Source organism: Bombus fervidus, chromosome 2 (assembly GCF_041682495.2).
Source record: "Bombus fervidus isolate BK054 chromosome 2, iyBomFerv1, whole genome shotgun sequence".
NCBI lineage: Eukaryota > Metazoa > Arthropoda > Insecta > Hymenoptera > Apidae > Bombus > Bombus fervidus.
Window position 1 is genome coordinate 20,559,454 of NC_091518.1, and position 25,954 is coordinate 20,585,407.

Sequence of the window (25,954 nt, forward strand, 5' to 3'; positions counted from 1 at the left end):
TTGATAATCGGTGGTTCTAGGGTTGGTTAATTGAAGCTTAGGAAAGGAGTTGTTGAGTGGTTGTCAAATTTTCCATCCTTGTTTAGCACCGAGATTGTTAATTCAATTTTAATTTCATTTTAGAATTAAGTGTTAATTTTGTCTCAATATATTTAATATAATTATAGTTTTAATTTGATATAATTATAATGTATAATAAATTAACTTAGTGGTTAATTTTGAGATTGGGGAAGAAATTGTTCAATAATTGCAGAATCGTGGTAGAATTTTGAACTTCTACAGGGGAGGACATTCTGGCTCAATTTTGATTCAACATAATATATTTAATATAATTATAATGTATAATAAATTAACTTAGTGGTTAATTTTGAGATTGGGGAAGAAATTGTTCAATAATTGCAGAATCGCGGTAGAATTTTGAACTTCTACAAGGGAGGACATTCTGGCTCAATTTTGATTCAATATAATATATTTAATAGAATTATAGTTTTAATTTGATATAATTATAATGTATAATAAATTAAATTAGTAGTTAATTTTGAGATTGGGAAAGAGATTGTTCAATAATTGCAGAATCGCGGTAGAATTTTGAACTTCTACAGGGGAGGACATTCTGGCTCAATTTTGATCCAATATAATATATTTAATAGAATTATAGCTTTAATTTGATATAATTATAATGCATAATAAATTAACTTAGTGGTTAATTTTGAGATTGGGGAAGAAATTGTTCAATAATTGCAGAATCGCGGTAGAATTTTGAACTTCTACAGGGGAGGACATTCTGGCTCAATTTTGATTCGATATAATATATTTAATAGAATTATAGTTTTAATTTGATATAATTATAATGTATAATAAATTAACTTAGTGGTTAATTTTGAGATTGGGGAAGAAATTGTTCAATAATTGCAGAATTGCGATAGAATTTTGAACTTCTACAGGGGAGGACATTCTGGCTCAATTTTGATTCAATATAATATATTTAATAGAATTATAGTTTTAATTTGATATAATTATAATGCATAATAAATTAACTTAGTGGTTAATTTTGAGATTGGGGAAGAAATTGTTCAATAATTGCAGAATCGCAGTAGAATTTTGAACTTCTACAGGGAACGACATTCTGGCTCAATTTTGATTCGATATAATATATTTAATAGAATTATAGTTTTAATTTGATATAATTATAATGTATAATAAATTAACTTAGTGGTTAATTTTGAGATTGGGGAAGAAATTGTTCAATAATTGCAGAATTGCGGTAGAATTTTGAACTTCTACAGGGAAACGACATTCTGGCTCAATTTTGATAGTTTTAAAATTAGAAAATTTGGAAGAGTCCTTTAGTGTTTATAGGATAAATCGGTTGGATAAAAAGATATTTGTTTAAATTCCATGAAAATAACTGTGAACTTAAACGAGCATCTTTTCCTTTAAACGAAAGGATAGAAATTCTACACGGGTTTAATGTTTTTAAACGATATTTTGGTTAATTTCGTTGAAAAAGCATGGAATTATATTCAGGAAAAAATTGATGTTTCATCGATCTGACTTTTCTTGAGTAGGTGTTGGAAAACGGAGTTGTTTACCGATGATATGATAGGTTGGATATCGCAAAGTGCAATTAATTTGTACTTTCGATATAAATGAATATCTGATTATGTATATAACGATCAATTTGCCGGCATAGTTGCATCGTATTGCGATTTACCGTTTAATGAAATTCGGTGGGTTATTTATGAAAATAAGTGAACAACTATTCGTCATAATTGAGTCACTTCTTTTAATATTTCAATGAGTATTATTTGTATTAAATTTTCCTAGTGTGTATTATTCATTGATGAATCAATAGCAAGGAGCAAATGATTATTAATAGTAACAGAGCAACGAGTAAGGTCGTAGTTGATCGTTTGTTTCTTAAGGCATCAGAAACTTACATATCTATTGTCTATTTATAAAAGTATAACATATTCGTGATAATATTTTCAATGTTTGCAAAACATTTACAGCTCTGCTAAATATTTACAGTTTAAAATTTACAAAGACGCATATAGACTCTATGCATATAACTTATAAATTTATCAGAATGATAAAATAGAAACTATTTTGTTAAATAATAAATATCGATTATAACAAATAAGTAGAAAATCCGAATAAAATAATTTTGAATTTTTTAAAAAATATTTACATCGCCGAATCAATCTTAGTGAATAATGAACGCTATAACGAAAAGTGTTGAATTTCCCTTGAAGATAAATTGATCCATAAATTTGGTGGATTATTCTGTCATCAGACGTGAATTTCTCAATTCGAGACGTAGGTTTTGAACGACGTTCGTTCCGGGTAACTAGGACAACATAATACTGTTAGCATAGTACGGGTTTTACTATTAGAGACACCGACTGACGTGAAAGTCTAGGTCCTTAATGAATAAATTTTCGATATTGAGCAAGATATTCAGTGGGACAAGTTCACGCTGCTCCACATCCTATTCTTCCTGTTGCTCTTAACAAAATTATTATGTAAATTTGCTATGTTTATCGCTTAAAACGTACATGACAAGACACATTATGTAAATGGCGAACGCAAAATTTTATATATAAAGTATGTATAAATTTATATATGTCGCAACGTTGCGCCATCGTTCTAACAATTCTATACCATTCGATATCAAATACGCTATCAAACAATTTTGCACTAAAGTAAAAAACATTACTAGCGCGAGTAATTGCGTAAGCGAATATTCCTATAAATTCATTCAGGATTTTTAAAAATGATCGGAAAGACTCAATGGGAGAGGTAACAAAAGTACATTTCTTTCTGAAAATGAATAAGTAGAGCAAATAATACACAGGATCCGTATTTATCTAGAGAGAAAGAATCGTAAGAGTCTTTTTAGGACAACACGCGGACTTTCTACTAAAATTTATTACAACTGATAACTGTAATTTTCTCAAATTAAAGGAAGAAAGGGAGTTCCGAATCTTTGAATTCTCACAGCACGTGAACGATATGTCTCTACGAATTTTGTCTCTTCTTCCATTTAGATACAGAACCTGTATCCTTTTTAGATATATTAAACCTTTTCAAAGCATCCTGTAGATTCTTACAGTCCGACGTTTCTAAAGACGATCCAATTTCATCGAACATATTCTCTAACGCCGTAAACATTGCTCTTTCTTCGATACCAAGATTTCCCGGAAAGCTTTACAACATACACATATATCCTTTATCGTGTTATCGTAAATCATCTGAACATCGAGATCCATTCGCTGCAAGGAGCCACGCTTAATGCCAAAATGTTAACGAGCATGCCAAAAACAAAAAAAAAAAAGTGTATACTACGTATCATAGACAAAAGTGCTGGTTTTCCAAAAATAAATCCAGAAAGTCAGGCAAAATCCGAGAAATGTAATCTTAACGATATGAGTAACATTCATTCGTCCGTGACGTGTCTCTTCCCTTTTTCGTGGCTCTAGGGAAGTCTTGAACATTCTTTTATTTTCGTCACCAACGCTACTCAGGGAGAGAGGTTGTTCGATTTCTTCGAGTTGAAAATTTCCTTGCTATTCCTCCGAGCTTTTCAATTGTTGCAGCAAACAGTGGTAAAAGTATTGGCACATGCTCTTACCTTTCAATGATGCAGATTCTACAGTTTATTTCCATAGAAAATAGAAATTTCATATACCCTGGACCTAATTGATCAGTATATAAATAAACTATGATAAATACAATAACGCACCAGTACCTTCACGGCCACAGTATGTGACTTTTTATTCGTTTATCGACGTATAGAACATAAACATTCAAATTTCTTAACACACCTTTACCGAACCTTTACCGAACACCCTGTAAATTCTTAAGCAACAAGAAAGAAAAATGAAAAGGGAATAACGCAAATGAAAAGAAGTTATTGTGAAAGAATGGATATTTTAGTTTGATCGATTTTACCAACGATCATCTTTAAAAACGGAAATTACGAGCGATGAAAATATGTTTTGCTCTCCGTTAACCATCTTTTTTTTTTTTTTTTTTTTAGTTACTTAAAAATTAATATATCATTCCATTTTTCGAAAAATCTCTAAGATTTAATAATCGCCTTTCATCTAAACGAAAGTTATCTTTGTCTCGATGACATTTGACTTGAAAACTTTAAAAATAACTGTTATTTTTGGTGATGATTTCCATTCAAAGAAAGGAAAGGAGGGGGAGAAGGTTTAAAAAAAAAAAAAAAAGGGAGGAAGAGGAGGAAGAAATAGGAAAGCAAAGTGAAAAGGGAGGGCCTGTTTCTACAGGGTGCGATTAATCTCTCGGTGTGACGAGGGTGTGAAAAATTTTAATCGCTTCGTCCTCGTTCTTCTCGCGCATCGTCGCCTGCGTCGAGACGCTCCACGTCCCCACCCCTTTCCCTAAACAGATCTAAAACTCTCCCCTCCCACCAATTCGCCCCACGTCCTCGTGGAAGGCCGTGTTCGTTTTCCGCAGCGGCATCAGCCGGCAATTCGCATTCGACCGACGTCTTGGTTTAAAGAGTCTCGGGGACAAGACTTTTTGATGATGACTTGACTTCTGCCGACTGGAGTGAGCCGCGGCCTCAGGCAGCACATACGAAGAAGTATATTACGAAGCAAGCTAGAAGCATTAGCGAAAATACGAGGATTAAATAATTAAAGGAGAAAAAGAAGAGATTAAAGAAGAAGACGATTTCTAGTTAGCGGCGAACCAGAGAGACACGTTATAGAAGAGGATTTATCAATTATTTCGAATCGAGTAATCGCGAGTGACACGAGGATAACACACACATATTATCCTTGGATCTGTTTTTTCTCGGTTTTCAATTTTCACCTGTTTTCTCTGATTTTTATTTTTTTGTTGTTGTTGAGTGGCCAGTGAGGGAAGTTTTATACGACGTTTTTCGTATTTTAAACTCGGTTAACGGGAGTAAAAAGAAAGAAGAAAGAAGAGCGTGGGGCAAGATTATTCGAGCCCTTTCGCGTAAAATTTTTGTGATCGATCCACGAAGAATCGACCGAAATAATCGACTTGGATTAATTCGATTGATCCAAGATGAAGCGACAACCGTCACAACAGCAGCCGCAACAGCAGCAGCAGCAACAACAAACGATGATGCATCAACAACAACAGCAAACTGTTACCCAACAGCAGCAACAACAGCAATACATGCAACAGAGGACCGAACGACAGGTCACTCGGCAGCAGATCACCAGTCAGCAGAGAGGTCAGTTCGGTGATTTATCGATCACGATTATCACGAAATCTGCTCCACTTTCGAAACCTGTCGAAAGAATTCATTCCTTAGCTCGTCCTCGAAGTGGAAAGAATTTGAGACTTTTAAAACCGCGTGGAATCGGCGACTAGAATCATTCGAACAGGTTCATACCGTTATTACGAAAATTAAACAGTTAACAATTTTTTAATTTCGCGATTCGTTTAACAAGGTTATAACTCCGCGGGAATCTAGTTTGCACGAGTATTATCGCGTATTGACAGATAGTTTGTCGAACTTAGGCCATACCCTCTTCAATAGCACTCTATTTTCTAAAAACAAAAGAATTCTATTTCCATCGAGAGATAAGAGAAAGTTAAATCCAAAGTTCTATATTCGAATTTTGAATATTTCAAAGTTTCTTACTTCCAATCTTTTTTTTTTTTTTTTAACTACGTATTTTAAGCTTCTTCTCTATTCATTTGGTAGACGAACGAAACAAAGCAAGTTCCTCCACCATTTTTTAACCTTTTCTATTTTCCTTCGTGTTTTCTCTTCCTCGACGAATCGAAGACCAAAGGACAGATTCTGATAACTTTTGAATTATTCGGCCAGTGCGAACGAAACAAATAAAGGAAGTAGAAAAATAAATCAGAGGAACCGTCGGATTTCTTAGCAGAGGCTATATCCCCTCGACGAATATTCTATTTTCGAGCGACAGCACCGCCCCTGCGCGAGCTCTAAAGATAGAAGTTTTCCACGTTGTTCGACGCCAACGTTTCGAAAATTCCTGCACGCGCGTCGCATAAACGTTTCGTCCCTCTCGTTAAGGGTCGCCCTCCCCGAAGAGGGTGGCCATGGATCGCGTAAAAACCAAAGACGCTGCCGCGGCAGCTGTCAAAATCGCAGCCAGTCTGACCCTCTGGCTCGTTCGTCGCTGGCATATCTGTCATTGGCTCGTGGATTGCGTGCCGTCTGTGCTCTCCTTCCTTCCTCGGAGGAACAGAGAGGAACAGAGGGAAAAAATGCGGCTTCTAAATTCGGCCAGACACACTTTCCACGGGGAACCCATCTCACTAGCGCTCGTTACCTCGAGATTCGTGCTCCTCGATAATCTTTAACTAATTGAGAGTAGCTAGAACATCGGGGTAAAATCGGATTGTTGAAAATTTTTACATTCCTTAGGAATTCCTTTGGGAACTTTAAAAAAGTACAACTTTTGGTATTTAGATAGATGTGTGTTCGTTTGAGAGATCTTTTATACGAGATTGTTGCTTTTCAGAGTAGTTATTGTAAATGAAGTATTGATATAACTGACGATAGAATATTAATATAAATTGGAATCTATTGATAATATTCATAATTATACCTCGTTATTTATATTATTCCATTATATATGTTATATACTAAATTGAGTCACACAAGTTCAGATTTCGTTAAATAAATATTTAGTAACTAATTTCATAAACGCATATGTTGCGAATTCTCGACTAAAGAACAACCGGTCAGGTCAAACCGATCGGTCGATATCGCGTAACTCGAATGACTTAACGCTCAAGGTGGAGAAGTTTTAATAGATCGAGTGTTAGAGTAATCTAGCACTGTATTTGAACTTGTTGTATGAAGTAACTTTTGATGTTATGAACACGACGGTGGTAAGATCTTGTCGAGAGTGAAGTACTTTACCCGCACGGTACGATGTCTGATGATGAACTGTCCTCCTACGTTGCTGATTCTCCCTACCAGCCGTTGGGTTTCGTCTGTCCATCGTCCTTTCCGGATGGTCCTTTCCAGGGGTTTTTTACCTGACCTCGAAATCATTAGGTTTACAGCTCGGGGAGGGCATGTAATTCCTAATGAAGGGAATGAGCCTCTCCGCCACTCAAAACAAACTCACTCAAAAGCTCGAACTCAAAATTCCGAACAGTATCTGTATCTTCTGTTAAGAAATATTTGCACAGCTGTATTTTTATATTTTTCAAATAATTTTTATTACATTTTTCAGAATCTATACGATAGTAGGAAAGATGAACGAACTTGTTATTCAATCGTAATGTAATAATGTAGTATGAATGAATTATCTCTGAACATATATATATATAACGGAGTATCGTTAGTAGACTACAGATCTGTTGACACGAAATTCAGATGTATAAAAATGTACCTGAAAAATATGCAAAATAAGGTACTTATTATAATATTTAGTAGGCGGAAGAAATTTCTATTATATTCACAAAGAGATGAAATTGCATCAACACGTACGCGATCCAACAACGATAATACTCTCAAATGAATACGTATCTTTCGATGAACGTGGTAATTGTTTATTGATCGTAGACAAATGTGTCGACTGTTACGTAATCAATTTTGTATATTTAACATTCGAGCGATTTTCTTGGATTATAGATGATTATAACAGTCCAGATCAACATATTGAAATATTTACTTGAACCGAGTTCAATAGAATGTTAAAAAGACAAATAACAGGGGTTTCAAGGTCGATTAGAAAATGCCGGAAAGCTGATAACCGCATCTGTCACGAGATCTCCTTTTGACTAACCGTTACCTCGAGACTAATGATCGTTGAACATTCATTGACGCAGAGACATTGCAATTGATAAACAACAACACAAAACATTCTCTCTTAATTTCAGTAAGAATCATTTTACAAATTCACAGAGAGATACCATTTTCCAACATTTGACGATCTTCCATAAAAGAAACCAAGTTACGTATTTTATATCTCATTTCTCAAACAAAATCTCTCCCTTTCATTTACTTTACTTGTTACGACACAGTATCGTCAGATTCCCATTAAAACACCAAAATTTTGATGTTATTCGTGTCAATAGTAAATCTCGCGCTAACTATGTTGCTAACTCGAATATCGACAGCAATGTCCTTCGTTTCGACAATCTTCTCCTTAAAAAGATTTTCCACGGCAATACGACTCTAAGCTGATTTCCCGTAAATTCTTGGAACTCGCGGTTCTACGAAGTACGCAGCGATTCCGAACTTTTGTCGAGTAGTGTACACTTCCTGTCAAGACGAAAATATTGCTCGCATTATTCCAACAACCCTAACACGGTGCAGCAGTCTCGCTTTGAACCCTCGAACTGCAAATACGAGCGCTGACGCACGTTGTTGGAAAGGAGTTGACAGGCCGGCAACAAAACGTCAACGAAACTTCCCTCAAAGGATACGAAACCGTACGAAACTTGCCCTTCGCGTTTCCAACTCTTTCGAAACATTCTCGAACCTAAATTACACGCAGCCTGAGAATCTCGAAGGAGGATCGTTATTCTAAGCAACGGATAATTGATGGAACGCGTCTCGGTGAAATGGCAATTTACGCGAGTTCCAAGGTACACAAGGTTGGAGGCGTTCCAATATGGGGGATGAAAATACCGTTGCGTTGCTGTTACGTTCGTGTTTATTGCGCGATCCCATGCGAAAATCGAGAAGTTGCCAGATACACGAGGGGTAAAAGGAAAAGAAGAAGGAATTAAGGTTTGTGTTGCACCGAGGGACAAAAGAATAAAACGGTGGAAGGGTTTTAGAACGTGTTTGTCGTTCCCCATGAATCACTTGGCCGAAATAAGGCCCGGTCGCCTCGCACTCGAAATATTTTCGTCGGTTTAATCACCGCAATGGAAGCATTAATGCCCACTTCTTTCGAATACGCCCACGATCCTCGACCTTGCTTTTGTCTGTACCGCTCGAACAATAGATTCCTGGCTACTGTCGCTTTCTAAATTGAAGATTCGTGTTTCGATGGCTCTGATTGGGGAAAGCTTGTAATATGGTTCGTGTGATTTTCTAATGTGTTAGGAGATTTTGTATATTTTCTCGTTAATTAGGAGAAATATTTTTTTTTTTTTTTTTTTTTTTTTGTAAGTAGGTCAAGTTGTTAACGATGTTGGTTAAGAGCTGTAAACGTCTTCTTTTATTTTTCGAATAGGATCTCTTTATTCGCGAGTCTCCTTTTTCTTTCGCTTGCTGTTCCACGTCGATGAATATGAATTATACGATATATGCATCTGCGAGGATTCAAATCGATCTATTCGTTGCTAATTTTATGATCGTAGAAATTTCTTGTTAGAAAATAGTTCGGTTAATGGGTTGAAAGGTGATTTAAAATAGGTTGAAAACGTGATATAATTTAATTGTTCTTTTAACAGTGTCGACGAGTGTCAACGTTGTTATGTAACTACATCATTCGTTTATTTTTAGTCTAAATACACTAACGATAAGTGACCAACGACTTATGAATTATACACTAGTGTAGATATCGCATCGTAGCATATATACCGTGAAATATTTTCTGCATATCAGGAATGTATAGCGAAGGTCGTAAAGCATATAAAAATCAAAAGTAATAATTTAGAAGATGATAATAAATTTGGACTAATAAGAAGTGACAGAAATTTATTCCATCGTGGATTTACGTATACAGAGTGCTTCAAAATAAGTGCTACTTGAAATTCGTTCGTATTAAATACGCGCTAAAGCCATAAAATTTATTTCACTTTTCCTCTAAATTATTTCGTAGATTATTTATCTAAATGAATTATGTATACTCGGAAAAAATTGTAATCTCTATGCATTCCATTTTATCAAGCTCTACCATTTTATTAAACGTTTCTTGTTACACATTTTATTAAAACAGATACGTAATTTCATTCCAGAAATAACGAACTTGCTTATGAAACGAAAAATAATAAATATTCACACATATAAATATACGTATGCAACATAATTTCTAATACAAAAATCAAGACAGACACTGCACGTCGAACTTCACGTAATATACGAAACGAACATCATTTCAGATGACGTATATTTTAAACTAAGCTACATGAATAATCCGATACATTCGTGAAATTTTATCTCTAAATTGAACGATATTTCATGTAACACTCCTACGTAACTTTTTCTCGAATGCGATTGTGAGAAACGCGTGGCGCAGAGGGGAAGATGGAGGAACGAGCGTGCGCGCGTTTGATGTAAGAATTTTCAAGTGGCTGCGCATTTCTTCCGTCGGTCACGCGGGAGGAACAACCGTAAAGAAAGTAACGTAATTTTCCACGAGTCACGGTTATAGTCACGACTATGAATTTAAATACGTACGGTTTACGGCGTTCGAAACAGTTCCGCCGCAATACCTTTGCCAACTGCGCCTTCATCGTTTAATAGAAATCATAGCTATCGACGATATTCGCTGACTTGTACACGTCGGTTTCCTTAAGACGTAACTAACGTTAAGCGCATTATTTAACTGTAAGATGGTTTCACGAAGCCGCGATATACAAAGGCGAACATTTATTATTCCGTTACGTTCGCATTCATGAATCTTCCGAATAGACTCGATCGAATGAATTTATGTACGCACGATATGGAAAAGAATTGAAATTGGAAATTACCTTGATAAAGTTTTCTTCGAGTACACCTGTTAATAGGTAAATTATAGCGTTTGGATAATGGAATATTAACGAAGGTAATTTTCTTTGCGTTATTATTCGGAATATAAATAGAGTGCTAACCTATACTGTTATTATTTTCTTTGGAAAATACCTAAGTTAATTTTAACTATTTTCTGATGCAACACAGTGCCAAAATATAATATCGTGATATTTATACGTAATTTATTTTTAATGATTCTCAATTGAAAGAATTAAAAAAACTGTCGTTCGAATGCGAAATGAATTTTGTCGCGAGCGTTAGGTTTAAAAAATATCCCGTGCTCTCAATTTTATATTCTCATGAATGAAACGCGTCCTTCATTTCCGAGGATTGAAATGTCCGATCGAGCGATTGCTGTTCTTTTTGAATTTCAAACTTCTTACGTCCACTTAGGTACATGACGTATGTCTTGATAGGAAGCCAAAAATTTCAGCGAAAAATCTCTCATACCACTTCTCGCATACTGCATCTCTATTGAGTCAAAACGCAAAGTGAAAAATTAAGCCCGCAATTCGTCCATTGTATTTGTCTATTATTTTTACCGCCATTTTATACGTTCTATCAAAATGCCCAATGATACTAAATCAAAAACAATTTAATTTAAGCACTGATAAACAACACTGCACGAAATATCATAATAAATATCGTGCAGATATAAAAAAATATCTGAATTTAAAATAAAAAAAAAAAAAATAGAATATTTCTCCACGATACTAAGAGCATAAAATTTCTATTTGCACGTAACAAAACTTGTCTTTATCTGATCAAAACTACGACCCCCGCTGCATATGTAATTCCATATTATAAGGGTTAATCACGCAAAGGGCTGATATCTAAGTCACAATTCGATATTATACGAAAAAGTGTCGATACCTAAATCGTAATTGTAAAATCGTTTGAATTAAATTAAAAAATTCGTCGAATGTAGCGAAATTTAAGCGGAGCGAATCGATAAGAAATCCGACGATAATTTTCGAACAACGCGAAACGTTCGGAATTCGCAAGACAAATATGAAAGTTGCGTAACGAGAAAATGAGACGCGTCGCATCGACTCGTTTTCGACGAGCACGAGCTGTCCTGGCAGATTTCGCCGAAAGTCTGGTTGACTCGTCTCGCGCTCGTTGGTGTCCAGCAATTTTTCGGCCGTCTAAATTTTATCAGAAGGTCGATAAGTTTCAGCTGTCTCATTTTCGTGGCCGATGAAAAGTAGCTCGAACTCCACTTCCAAACCAAAAATATCGGACGTGTATAACTTTGCGGCTGATTCACGATCGTAACGATGCTCGAGCGTTTAACAAGAGAGATTCTTGAGAGCTTTACGAATGCAATTACCGTTTGGCAAGGGCACGAAGACAATTAGTTGGGTTTATAAACGTGTTGACGTGAAACGGCGCGATTGCCATCACGATTCTTCGACCTTTCGTCGTAAATACGATTCCTTGGATGATTGAGGATGACGAGCTTACGAGTATCACATCGAAAAGACTGTCATCTACGTCTCGATCTTAACAAACGTTCAAATATTTACAGTTCGAAATTACCGATAAGAAAAAGCAGTTGCTGAACAGATAACGTTATTGACGTTGTCCTTGTAAATTTCTGTTTAATTCGAGTAGGAACACATATTTATTACGAAGAGTATTTGTAGTTTTTGATAGTGAAGGTACTGAGGTTCAGCTGATTTGCTTGTTTACTAAAATTAGTTACAAATTAGTATCAGTATGTTGTATAAACTGGAGTATATGTTAATAAGTTGTTGATAATTCGAGACAATTCTTTCATATTTCGATGCAGAAAAAATAAGTATTTGTATATAAAAAGTTTCATAAAGATAAGAAAATGTTGCATTGTAATTTTTGCATTAATCATCGTGTAATCCAACGAGACTTTTTCAAGATCTTCGAATCACGAGCAGACGTGGCTTCATTTCCCTTAATCATCATCCGTAACAAATTCTGGCTCAGTCATTTCAAGATCCTGCGAACATCTCCAATACGTTTAAACAATAAAAATTTATTTTTCAACTCGTCCTAAATTTCTCGCGAATTATCACCTGCAACGAATTTTGAATCGGTCGTTTTAACACTCGGTGAAAATTCTTCCAAACGATTTAAAATTACCTTTAATTATTAACTCCAATAACGCTATAACCATCAATAATCCTCGAGGAGCAGCTATGTCCACGATATACTGCGTGTTCGTGGCTTCTAGAAATTTGCTAAATTGCTCTGTCCCAGAGCAATGTCAACGGACGGATAATCTTTCCTTTATTGTTCCTTCAATGCACTCGACATTGACTCGTGGTGTGCGAACACAGACGTCTGCCTATCTCGCATAGTCGAATTCGAAGAGTGCCAACTGCGGTATCATGTATAAAAAGAATACAGGTCGCGCGTGGGACGCACGAAATTGCATACGAAAGGCTCTCGACGATGCTAAGAAATTCGTAATCGATGAAAGCCGTGACAAAGTCAGCTGTTGATGACGAGATGCTAAATCATCGTTATTAATAAAGCGGCACCTAAGGTCTCCGCGTTACGCCAACTTACAATCGGCGAAACGTTGCAAACGAAGCCGTTCCGATCGTTAATTTTGAACAGTTACCGATCCATTAACGAATCGATGAGACGCAGCTTGTTTAATAAATATGGCGAAATGCTTGGTTGCATACACTTTGCAAGATTTATTTATATCTTGTTCACGAAGACGGGAGAACGGGCTTAATTAGACCTTCCTTTACTTTCGACTAAAAAGGAAGTCATTTGCATGATTCGTTTTGGATACCAGAAAAGATTTTAACGAGAAATAAAATTTACACTTGGGTTGAATTCAAATTTTATATAATCGATGTGTATTTAATATACGAGTTCTTTCATATTGGTTGCATTGATTGTTGTATAAACTCATTTCGATTAGTATACTGTATGTAGTTATACCGTTTTGGATACCAGAGAAGATTTTAACAAGAAGCAGGAATAAAATTTACACTTAGAATGAATTCAAATTTTATATAATCGATGTGTATTCGGTATACGAGTTCTTTCATATTGGTTGCATTGATTGTTGTATAAACTCATTTCGATTAGTATACTGTATGTAGTTATACTGTTTTGGATACCAGAGAACATTTTGACGAGAAGCAGGAATAAAATTTAAACATAGATTAAATTCAAATTTTATATTATCGATGGGTATTCGGTATACGAGTTCTTTCATATTGGTTGCATTGATTGTTGTATAAATTCATTTCGATTAGTACACTGTATGTAGTTATACCGTTTTGGTTACCAGAGAAGATTTTAACAAGAAGCAGGAATAAAATTTACACTTAGAGTGAATTCAAATTTTATATAATCGATGGGTATTCGGTATACGAGTTCTTTCATATTGGTTGCATTGATTGTTGTATAAACTCATTTCGATTAGTATACTGTATGTAGTTATACCGTTTTGGTTACCAGAGAAGATTTTAACGAGAAGCAGGAATAAAATTTACACTTAGAATGAATTCAAATTTTATATAATCGATGTGTATTCGGTATACGAGTTCTTTCATATTGGTTGCATTGATTGTTGTATAAACTCATTTCGATTAGTATACTGTATGTAGTTATACTGTTTTGGATACCAGAGAAGATTTTAACAAGAAGCAGGAATAGAATTTAAACATAGATTGAATTCAAATTTTATATTATCGATGGGTATTCAGTATACGAGTTCTTTCATATTGGCTGCATTGATTGTTGTATAAATTCATTTCGATTAGTACACTGTATATAGTTATACCGCAATGAGAGTAATGTAGAATCTAGAAAAAGTTTCAACGAGTTGTAAGGTATCTAGTTTGAATGAACTGATTTATTCGTTACATATATACGATGTTAAATTCATGGATTTATTTATGCTTGAGTTTTAGATTAGGTCACAGATGATGTTAAGATAAATATATATATTAATAGGTTACAATTAGCAACTAAATCGGATATTTATTACGATGCTCTAAATTCGATTTCTCTCTAATTTCTATCTAAAAATTTGATTTTGATATACTGCTAATTAGAGATTAATCTAACAGACTCTAAAATGAATTCAAATATATTCTGACACCTTTACTCGAGTGAACTACATTTCTATTACAGCCGTATAATTTACATTCATATGCATACTCTCTTTGTGCTTAAGTTTTTTAACTAGCTCGTTAAGATCAAAATAATAATAAACAATGTCTTGTAAAGTGTTTTTGTACAATGCGAACCAATTTTACTGATTTAACTAAGAATCTGTATAATTAGCAGTCTAGAAGTTAAAACGCCCATCCAGATGTCAATTAATCAGCCACGTCACTTCCTGCTAACTGTACCTAACTTAAAGAGATCGCACCTACCTAAGAATAACTACTTAATAGCGTAAAGCGCATAGATATCTACATACGAGTACTTACATAGGAGTATGTACTTTGACCAAACGTCAAATTTAAGATCGACGTTTAAAAAAAAAAACTCTTTCCCTTCGTCTATTTCTATTATATTTTCAATTAAATAAGTTTCAATTAATTAAGTTTCAACGTAAATACGAATCAGGGCACAAAAGTTGCTAGACGAAAAATATTCGCTTCGTATTAAATGTATATCAAACGAATCAGCCCTTAAAAGCTACCATTTCGTTTGATTTCATACATTTCAATCAAAAACAAAACTAACTTGGTGCATAGATATATACATCAGTTTAAGATCATCAAGCATGACCCACATAGTACGTACACACATATAAACACATAGAAATCCATATACAAAATTATGAATTTTGCGTTAAATATACATAAAATGTAAAGTGGACCATTAAACAATTCCTCTTCCTCCATCAAAATATTGCAAAATAATTTGCATAACGATCTAACCATGCTCAAACCTCGGCAGATCAGGTTCTTAAAAAATCATTCTCTTCACCTACGTATCTGAATAATACGCATGGTCACTTGCCCAACAATAGCGAAACCTCGGCAAAGCGAAGCTAAGCGAAGAACCGAGCCTCTTCCTACCATTCAAAAGAACAGCATCGCCCCTCGAAATCAGCTGATCGAGACGTCAGCGGCTGTCAGTCGAGGTCGTAAACAATAACCTGACCCAACAATCGATCAGTCAACCGAGGAACAGGCAGAAAATGATGACACCATCATCAACCTACATCGACCATGAACGAAAAACACGAAAAGTAACCCTCGAGTATCCCACCATGTTAAACATTCATCGAAACCATAGGAATCTTTTCTTCGTGCAAATCCACTCCACCCACGTTTCACTGTCCTTTGCAATAAACATTTATAAATATTTTCAAAGACAGACGGAGACTGTGCAACCGCTAAGAAAGAGAGAAAGATGCTCAACTATAAGGACAAGGAGGGTTAGAAGGGGCGGGATAACAGCGTTTGGAGCTGTTTTATTTTGGTCAGTGACTGGCTTTGCGTAACGTCCACGGCGATTGGTCGAGGTGCATGTAGTCCGGCCGGTGGAGACGCGTCGCGGCGCTGGGCGCCGCGCAAAGATAGTTGCTCCTAAAATGGCTCACGGTAACGCGATCCCCATCTGGATGCAAAAATAGGATCCCGCGGTTATCCGACCACGTTACGTCCTTCTCTCTCTCTCTCTCTCTCTCTCTCTCTCTTGCTCGCTCGCTCGCTTCTTCGTGCGTTTCTTTCTGTTTTCGTCTGTCTTTGTCCCTCACTCGCCCCCATCTTCCCTGTCTCAAACGAGAATGGTACCGATCTTTCTTTTCTTCAGCGCCTCTTCGTTTTTATCTGCGTTAAACGCATATACGTATGTACGTCTTTGTTTATAAAGCTGGAGATGATTGTTGGTACCTTGAATTAATTTGCAAATAATTTTGATAATCGGTGACAGAGATACGAAGGAATTTTATCTTGTCTGGTATTTTCGGTGATAAGGAAATGTTAGGCTGATGATGTGTTCATTATTTCGGTAGAATATTAACGAGGCCAGAAACGTGGTTAAAAGAATGGAAGCTACATAGAGATTTGTTTGAATTTTTAAATATTATGGGATTTTTTAACATCTTGGCGTACGTATTTGCACGTTAGGATTTCTCATAGATATGATCTAAATATTTGATTACAACAAAATTTAGCGTTTAACAATACTTAAATAATATTTAATAGTACCTTTAATATCAATCATAGGTCTTATCAAAACCTAGTAGTTGGATTAGTTTCTTTCGTTTCATAAGGCGACGAAGAACAATTTCTATTTTATATTATTTTATTGAATTAGGTATGATCCATTTCGTTCTATTTCTATTATTACGTTCGTGCATAATTCAACAAACTAATATAAAACAAAAAACACTGTGCGTCTATTATTTCCTTAGAAAACGAAAGAAACTTTTCGGACAACCTAATATTAATCCTCAATCGTATCGTTACAGCATAGTTAACCCTAAAGAGATTAATTACTTGATATCTATCACATAAAATATGAAATATAAATTAAAGTTAAATAGCCGCAAATCAAACAGCCCAAGTCAATTCAAACTTTTGATTTTAATCGATGTTAATTCAAATTAATGAAATTAATTTGATTTTAATCGCTCGTAACCGAACGAGGAATGTAAAAATGCTATTAAAAATTAATATTAACATTGAGAGTATTATTTCGTTAAATCTGCTCTTTCAAGACTTTTGACCGAGAACGTACTTCGCATACGTGAACTTATGACTCCTCCTAGCAAGGTTATGAATGGCTCCTTGTGAAACGCACGCGTTGATGGATTTCAGGTTGCATATTTTTATTTCGTCTCCAGACGATCGATTTGCATACTCTGGGTGGCATAAGTTACGAAGTCACATTTTCTCGTGACTAAGAGAGTTCGTGTTGGTAACTTAACTTGCATTTTTAACAAATGTGTGCTTGTTTGTTCATTAAACGACAATAGGACCCTATCTTGAGATGATATTGAACGTAGGAATCTTTTCTTCGAGCAAATCCACTCCACCCACGTTTCACTGTCGTTTGCAATAAATATTTATAAATATTTGCAAAGACAGAGAAAGAATCGATGTGGTTTAATTGTTAAATCTGTAGTCCATTGTTATTTTACTCAACAAAAGAGTGAAAAGAGTGAATAATCTGTGGATGAATAGAAGCGGTTTGAAATGCTTGCTAGACTGTTCGATAGATACTTTTATCGAATCAAATTACAAAATGTTCGACATATAAAATAAAAGATCGAACGATCAACCGATCAGCTAAGAAAATTATCTTCGGAAGTTGGAAAGTAGAGAAAAATAAGGAGGTCAGAAGCATTATTTTTTCAATTTTCATACAACTCTTTATGGTATTTTCTTGCAACAAATAAATATATAGCAGCAAATAATTTATTCCCTTAAACATTAAACGAGATCATGTAGCTGAGTGATAAAATTAAAAAATCGAAAAGAGTCGATCAGATTGTCTTCCGATTCTTCGTTCGATCGATGGTTCTATGTTTTTTAAAGATTATTAGTCATCTCTTGGAACTCTACAGTTGATAAAACAAACATGGATTCGTTATCTTTCGTGTTTTTTAATACCAGGTGCTTCAAGTCCCTATTTTACCTTGACATTCTGACGCTCTTCTTCCACGTAATGTCTGTCGAACTTTATCAAATTACAATATCAAACGCTCAAAAATGTCATCTACTTCCAAACGAGACTATGCTACTCGTTCGTTAAATGCAAACAACATTTCATCCGAACGTATATTCTTGCTCTAAGGTATCTACAACGTCATTGAAATGCGTAAATTAATGAGAAGAACTTAATCTCGGTTTGATGATTGACTGTTGATGTTTACGCAAATGTCAATGTTTGTGGATAAACCTAAAGAAACTAGAACCTACGTATAGATTGTGTTTCATCTACTAAATGTCATAAACTATACTACTTTAGATATTTTATACATTTCTGCGTATTATATGCATTCTGTCCATTTTTATACTCTTCGACTTGCGATGAATAATTATAATAAAAATTCGCAGTGTACTAATAAGTACTAAAAATATAAATAATTATAATAATAATGCATAATAATAATGCATCTTCGTGTTAACACTAGAACTACCGATAGCTAACACGAAGCTATTTCTACCAGAACAAAAATGAAAATGACTGGTCTTTAAAAAATACGTAATAATAGAATATTTTTATATTTATTGATTGATTACTTTCTTACAGAAGCAATTCCATGTTATATAGTACATTTTTGGTATTATTAATCCATCTGGGTTTATGATCCCTAAACGAGGGTTGACACATTTATAAAATTGTAGAACCAGTGAAAATGACTGGTGTGTAAAAAATACGTAATAATAGAATATTTTTTATATTTATTGATTTATTACTTTCGTACAGAAGCACTTCCATGTTGTGTAGTACATTTTTGGTATTGTTAATCCATCTGGGATCCCTAAACGAGAGTTGACACATTAGTAAAATTGTAGAACCAGTCATTTTGATTGGCGTGGTATTTCTAGTGTTAGCATCTAGAATTTTCTTGATAACTGATATCGTCATATCGAATGATGCGCGGTAAAAATTGTAAATACGTGTGGGAAGTTATACAAAACGAGAAAACTGGTTAGTTGGAGTTCGATAAACAGATTGTAGGACCCTTTTACACTTTGACAAGTACCAATTATTGTGACTGGTATTGGTATAAGTAGCCTTGATACAGAATTATTTTCAGTTTGAATATATAAAAAACAAAATAAAACTCATTATAATATTCTTTTAGTTACCGTTGCGAAAGTCATTACATCATTGCGGAAAAGAAATATAACATGAAGTAGGAATTTTAAAATAAAATGATAAAACCAGACAATTTGACTGGTGTGGTAGTTCTAGTGTTAATCTTGTAATTGCAGCTTAGCTTTTAAAAATCAGCCATCTCGCGTCATTATACCATATATTCCACTGCACATCCTCATAATGAAAAATTCTACACGTTAATTCTAATAACAAAAACTGCGAGATCGACGCGGGTATTTTTATTTAGAACGTTGCAATTAAATTACATCGTATAAAAGAAAATTGAACAACTATACGATTACTCTCAGCGAATATTTCTAAAGACAAAAAATCCTACACGTTAATTCTAATGACAAAAACTGCGCGATCAACGTGGGTATTTTTATTTAGAACGTTGCAACTAAATTACATCGTATAAAAGAAAATTGAACAACTATACGATTACTCTCCGGTAACAGCGAATATTTCTAAAGACAAATTCTACTGTTAACAGCACACGGTGGTGATATCTCGCAGTAATAAATATAATAACAAAATATTGAAAAAAAAACAATTTGCAGCGAAAATAAGCGCAGCGTCGCGTCTCCACGCTTTCTCACAAGCTTCTTCCCTTTTCTCGGATTTATTGCGCGATGCATCCCGTTTAAACATGGTTTGAATTTCTGAACGATCGCGTCACCGCTTCTAGAATCCACTCGGGTGCTTTAACCGTGATAACGAAAGTGGTTTAAGCGGCGGTCGTCGAGATTGTTGTCGGAAGTTTATTTTCGTCGCGTTCCCGTCTAGCTGCTGTCAATTAATTTCCTGTAGCTGGCGCCCGTTTAATCGTCGGACGCGTTGTCCGCGTAATTTCGATCGAAAGAGTCCTTTAGCTCGTGAGAGTTGGACGATGCTGCTTAGTAAAAAGAGAACACGCGAAATTACGAGGTCAGAAAAGCGATCCTTTATTTTTCCTCGCGCGTTTGCTGGTGAAATGGCGCAGATGTTGCCGATGATTCAGACGCTTTCCAGCTCGTGAAACGATGAAATTACTTAATCCAGGAATTGGCGAACGAATAACTAACAGTGTGTCATAACGACGGTTGTATACGAAACGGTTTCTTGTTATAAATTCGGATTTTTAGTGGCAACCGTTAGAGAAATTTTACGTTGCACGGATATAAAGTATTTTTATGCGAAAAAGTAGGATGTGGAGTTGGAAGATATTAAATTTTATGCTGCTAGCTGATTTCTTTCGATAGTACCATTTTTTATGTACCACGCCTTTTCCATGTCGATTTATTATAACAATATTCTTCAACAGATTTTATTGTTTTATTACGTCGAAGAATTAAGTAGATTTAATCCCGTACAGACAGACTGGGCAACTTTAATCTTCAATTTCTCTCCTTTCAATTTTTACTTTTCTCCAAGAAAGACTAAAACGTTTGTCATAAGACGATGTAGGTTTTCCTATATCGAAGAAACAAGAAAATTTGACCTCCCGTAAAAAGATCGACACTCCGTTCTCGAGTTCTTTCTCTCTGGGCTTTTACTTTTATTGAAAAGAGTTAAAAGAGTTGGACGTGTTACGATATACAGACATTGATGTGTACAACAGAATTTAGATTTTTTTTAGATTTTCTGGATATTCAGAAAATCAAAGAAACTACGCTTAAAAGTAATTGTTTCGTCTTGCTTATGGAGGACTAAAGTTATTTATCTTTATGATTTTCAAAATAACGTTTCTATCTAATTTTGTCGAGTTTAGCTGATTCAACTGTAACTGGATAGATCTCTAGAGAATTCTAAAAATTCCATAAGAAATACCGTTACATCCGATGGCAACACTTCAACAAATATTTGTATCTATCTCGCGTGACACAATTAGAAATTTGAAGAAACATCGAATCAAAGCATCGAATTAAAATAAAAGATATGACGATAAAGGTGTTATATTATTCTCATTGTTCCAAAAATTACTCGCTTGAGAAAAGTTGAACGCGAAATGTCAAAAGTAATGTAAATACGCTTACGGGTCACAAGTATTTCGCGTCAACGGGGCCCCGTGCTTAATTAGCAAATTGACTTAATTGCACCGAGTTCCAGTGTAGATAAGTGTGTAAAAAAGGTGCACGGTCGGCATTGCGCGTGACGGCGACAGAGAAGAAAACGGCGTCAACGCAACGGTTCGTTTCCTCCACTCGTTCTGGCCCAGTTAGGGGGAACGAGAGGAAATGTAGCAGTAGCAAGCATCCCATAAACAGAAATAAAAGTGACCAACGTGGAGAAAAACTAGGCGAAAGCTTCGTAATGCATTTTTCTTTCGTTCGAACGATCGAGGACGAGATTATTTAATGACGTATACGTAGGAAAAAAAATTGAAAATAAAACCGCTGTTTATAAAATCGATCGAATTAACGTTAACATTATGTCAACCTTTTAGTTTTACGTGAAGATGTACGCAGGATTTATATTTTGTTTCTTTTGTTGCTTATAGTTCAAGGGGAGATTGTGATGCAGACGACGCCCACGGTACCAACGTGAGTAGTTTCCCATTTATTTGAAATAATATTTCCCTTTCCTTTGAGAGGTCACTTCAGGCTATTTCATTTAGGATATTTGAGAATTATTGACAATTGATTTTAAGAATCGTAAAAGATTCGGATAATTAAATCGGAATTATCCCATTTCGAGTAAATTGAATTGTTCGTGTAGATTTATGTGATTTTCTAATTTCTTTATGGTCCCAAAAAGCTTGAAAATATTCGAAATTTTAAAGGAAATTCTAAAAATTAAATACCAATCGATATCTCTATTATATTGTCCGAAGAGTGTCTTTCTTTCGCAAACGTGTTTTTCACAACAATTCATACAAACGTGAAACAAGTCTGTGAAATGTTTATCTCAATAGAACAAAATCGTGCGTAATTCGATAAAATAATCTAAAACAAAAAACCTTGTGCGTCTATTATTTTCTCATAAAACGAAAGAAACTTTTCGGACAACCTAATATAACGCAATTATCGTTTAAGTCAAATGTTTGAAGTCTTCGGGAATAAAAATAAATTCCATTTAGTTTTACCAGAATTTAGCAGAATTTCATTTAATGTTACACGACAATTAATAGACGTAGAATTTAAATTTAAATTAAATCTCTCATAATTCTCGTTACAGATTTACCGGCAGACCCGGCGATCCATCGCCGCCGGTCTTCGAACAGATCTTTAAGAACGCCAGATTCGCGCAGGGTGGAAACGCGATTTTCGAGGGACGTGTCCGAGGAAATCCAAAGCCCACGGTATCCTGGACGCACAAGGGTGCGCCGTTGTTGGAATCATGGAAAATTCGAATGTCTTACGACGAGAAGACCGGAGCGGTCACGCTTCAAATTAACCAAATTGGTCCCGGGGACGAGGGTGAATACACGTGCAGTGCTAAAAATCAATACGGTGAGGCTGTTTCTCAAATATCTTCAACGTACAATTCTATTCTAGCCGATGTATATCTCGCGGTAGTATTAAAAAATCAGTGTTCCAATTAATTAAAGAGTTTCACGTATTCTTTTCCACTAGAGTGCTTGTTAAATTATTTTGAAATATAGATACGTAGACTAAAACTGGATAGAATTAAATTGCCATTTCGTACCGAGGAGAGTTTTACCTCGATTATATAGTAGATCGCAATCATAAACGTTTATTAGAGTTTTATAATTGAAACTTCCATTACGTATGCCGAGTGCAAGTCTATAAAAACAAACATTACATTAAGTTCTGCTTTTATCCGTGAATAAGAAGATACTTTCTACGATTACATGATTTATATTAACATTTTCTATGCCGCTTGGAGCTGGCCAGTGATACGCATTAACTCTTCATTCTGCGAATAAATAAATATAAAAATATTCTTTGAGAAATTATTCATTGAATAAATAGAAATGAAATTAAAATATTATAACACCATATTTTTCTTTTTCTTTCTAGGCGAAGCAATCTGCTCCGTTTACATTCAACCAGAAGGATTTGGACCTCCACAACAACAACAGATGGGTTTCAGGAAGGAATATTCTCAGACCTTCCAGTCCACCGAACAGAAGTCTCAAACAGGAACACAAAGCGTTCAACAACGTAGTTATCAACAAACGATCGATAAACGAAGCTACGTTAACGGAACTTCCATCAGCATCGAAGATTTCAAGGTTGTTATTTTATCCATTTATTCAAGGACAGATGTATATATATATATACAAAGAAATATAAGAACAACAAAAAAATAAGCATAAGAAACAAATATACATACAGAAGAAATTTATCTCTTGGGAACTTTTTTTTTTTTTGATTTATGGTTGAACGAAGAATAATAGTATGACTAATTTGCAGGTGGACACTTTCGAATACAGACTGCTGCGGGAAACGGAGTTTCGAGAGTCGATTACTCGTCGTTTCGTGGGCGAATCCGACGTGCAGATTTCGACGGTGGTAGATCGTAGTCTGGGACCGGTTGCACCTCCGCAAATCACGCAGAAGCCCAGAAACTCGAAGCTTGTCGAGGGATCCGATGCCGTTTTCACTGCGAAGATCTCGGGAAATCCGAAACCAAGAGTAAGCTGATGACGTTTTTAATTTGTTCGCGTTTTTGAATTTTTCGTTATTTAATATTTGAGATTTGGTATATTTCTCTAAAGATTTTAGTTTAGGAGACTTGATTTCTCTAAAGAACAGAACGAAAAGACGTATGTATTTCGATAGATTTCGAATGAAATCGAAGAACAAAGAGAAAACGTAAACCATCGTAAGAAATAAGAGAATGGAAAGACACGAGTCAGCAGAGGATGTTTATGCGTTTATGGCAAACTCAAATGTGCAAAAATATACGGAATGCACGTAACATGCAAAAATGTACAGAACGTTTCATTATAATAGCAAGTCTTCATTCAGGTTTTCTTTCTTTTGCTTTCGAATAAAATAATAATCATAATTTAATTTTACGATATTATTACAATTTTACTGTAACATTTAAAGAATCAAACAGTTAATTTTCATTTCTTCGCTTATTCTCGTGATATAAATTTGCATAAACGTCTTCGATCTTTTTAAAAAATTATAAAGAACGATGTTTTTCAGTTAACTTGGTTCAAAAACGGTCAGAGAATCCGCGAATCACAACGCGTGGAAATGAGCCACTCGAATCATAATTTAGTTTTACGATATTATTATAATTTTAGTATAACATTTAAAGAATCAAACAAATAATTTTAATGTCTTCGCTTATTCTCGTGATATGAATTTGCATGTTGCTTAAATACATTTTTTAAAATAATTTTCTATGCAATTCCACTTTCTATTTCGGTTAACTTGGTTCAAAAACGGTCAGAGGACCCGCGAATCAGAACGCGTGGAAATGAGCCACTCGAATCATAATTTAGTTTTACATTATTATAATTTTACTATAACATTTAAAGAATCAAACAATTAATTTTAATTTCTTCGCTTATTCTCGTGATATGAATTTGCATAAACGTCTTCGATCTATTTAAAAAATTATAAAGAACGACGTTGCTTAAATATATTTACTAAAATAATTTTCTATGCAATTCCACTTTCTATTTCGGTTAACTTGGTTCAAAAACGGTCAGAGGACCCACGAATCAGAACGCGTGGAAATGAGCCATTCGAATCATAATTTAGTTTCACGATATTATTATAATTTTACTATAACATTTAAAGAATCAAACAATTAATTTTAATTTCTTCGCTTATTCTCGTGATGTGAATTTGCATAAACGTCTTCGATCTATTTAAAAAATTATAAAGAACGACGTTGCTTAAATATATTTACTAAAATAATTTTCTATGCAATTTCACTTCCTATTTCAGTTAACTTGGTTCAAAAACGGTCAGAGGATCCGCGAATCACAACGCGTGGAAATGAGCCACTCGAATCAGCAAGCTACCTTGAGGATCAGAGTCGCCCTGCCGGAAGACAGTGGCCATTACACTTTGCTCTCGGAAAATCCTCAGGGTTGCACCGTCAGCTCTGCATATCTGGCGATTGAATCCAGCGATCAAGTGGATCAGGCCTATCAAGCTCCAAGAGAAACGATCAAAACTCAGCAAGTTGAAACAACTGGCGAGTCCGACTCTGGAAAAGTACTGCCGCCGAATTTCGTTCGCACGTGCACCGATCGCGATGCCACCGAAGGAAAAATGACCAGGTACATTTCGTATATATTTTCGAATTGTTCAATTTTTAGGAAGATACTAATTATTTTTTGGAATTTAAAAAATCTTACAACAATGGTAGGAAAATATGTGTCATCAATATTCGTACTATGTATACTTGTTGTTTTATCGACTAGTCGCGGGGAGCGCGTCAACGGGAGTCGTAAATTCCCGTTACGATTTTACAATCGACGCCACGAACAGATCGATCCCCTATTTCGGTTAGGATAATAGGGGTGATTGAATTAGTATAACACTTGGT

The 25,954-nt window shown here is 35.0% G+C and overlaps 1 protein-coding gene across 10 annotated transcripts in view; it reads left to right on the plus strand.

Moving 5' to 3' along the window:
- Positions 1-25,954, plus strand: part of Sls (sallimus) — a 255,332-nt gene that overhangs the window by 115,980 nt on the left and 113,398 nt on the right. For all 10 annotated transcript variants that reach the window (XR_011802169.1, XM_072020425.1, XM_072020412.1 and 7 more), the window contains 5 exons: positions 21,972-22,014; positions 22,649-22,923; positions 23,455-23,669; positions 23,851-24,072; positions 25,348-25,685. Coding sequence is in view for 9 of the 10 variants with exons in the window: in XM_072020425.1 (XP_071876526.1) it covers positions 21,972-22,014; positions 22,649-22,923; positions 23,455-23,669; positions 23,851-24,072; positions 25,348-25,685 (1,093 nt within the window). In the remaining variant the exon portion in view is untranslated. The remainder of the gene's footprint in view (positions 1-21,971; positions 22,015-22,648; positions 22,924-23,454; positions 23,670-23,850; positions 24,073-25,347; positions 25,686-25,954) is intronic.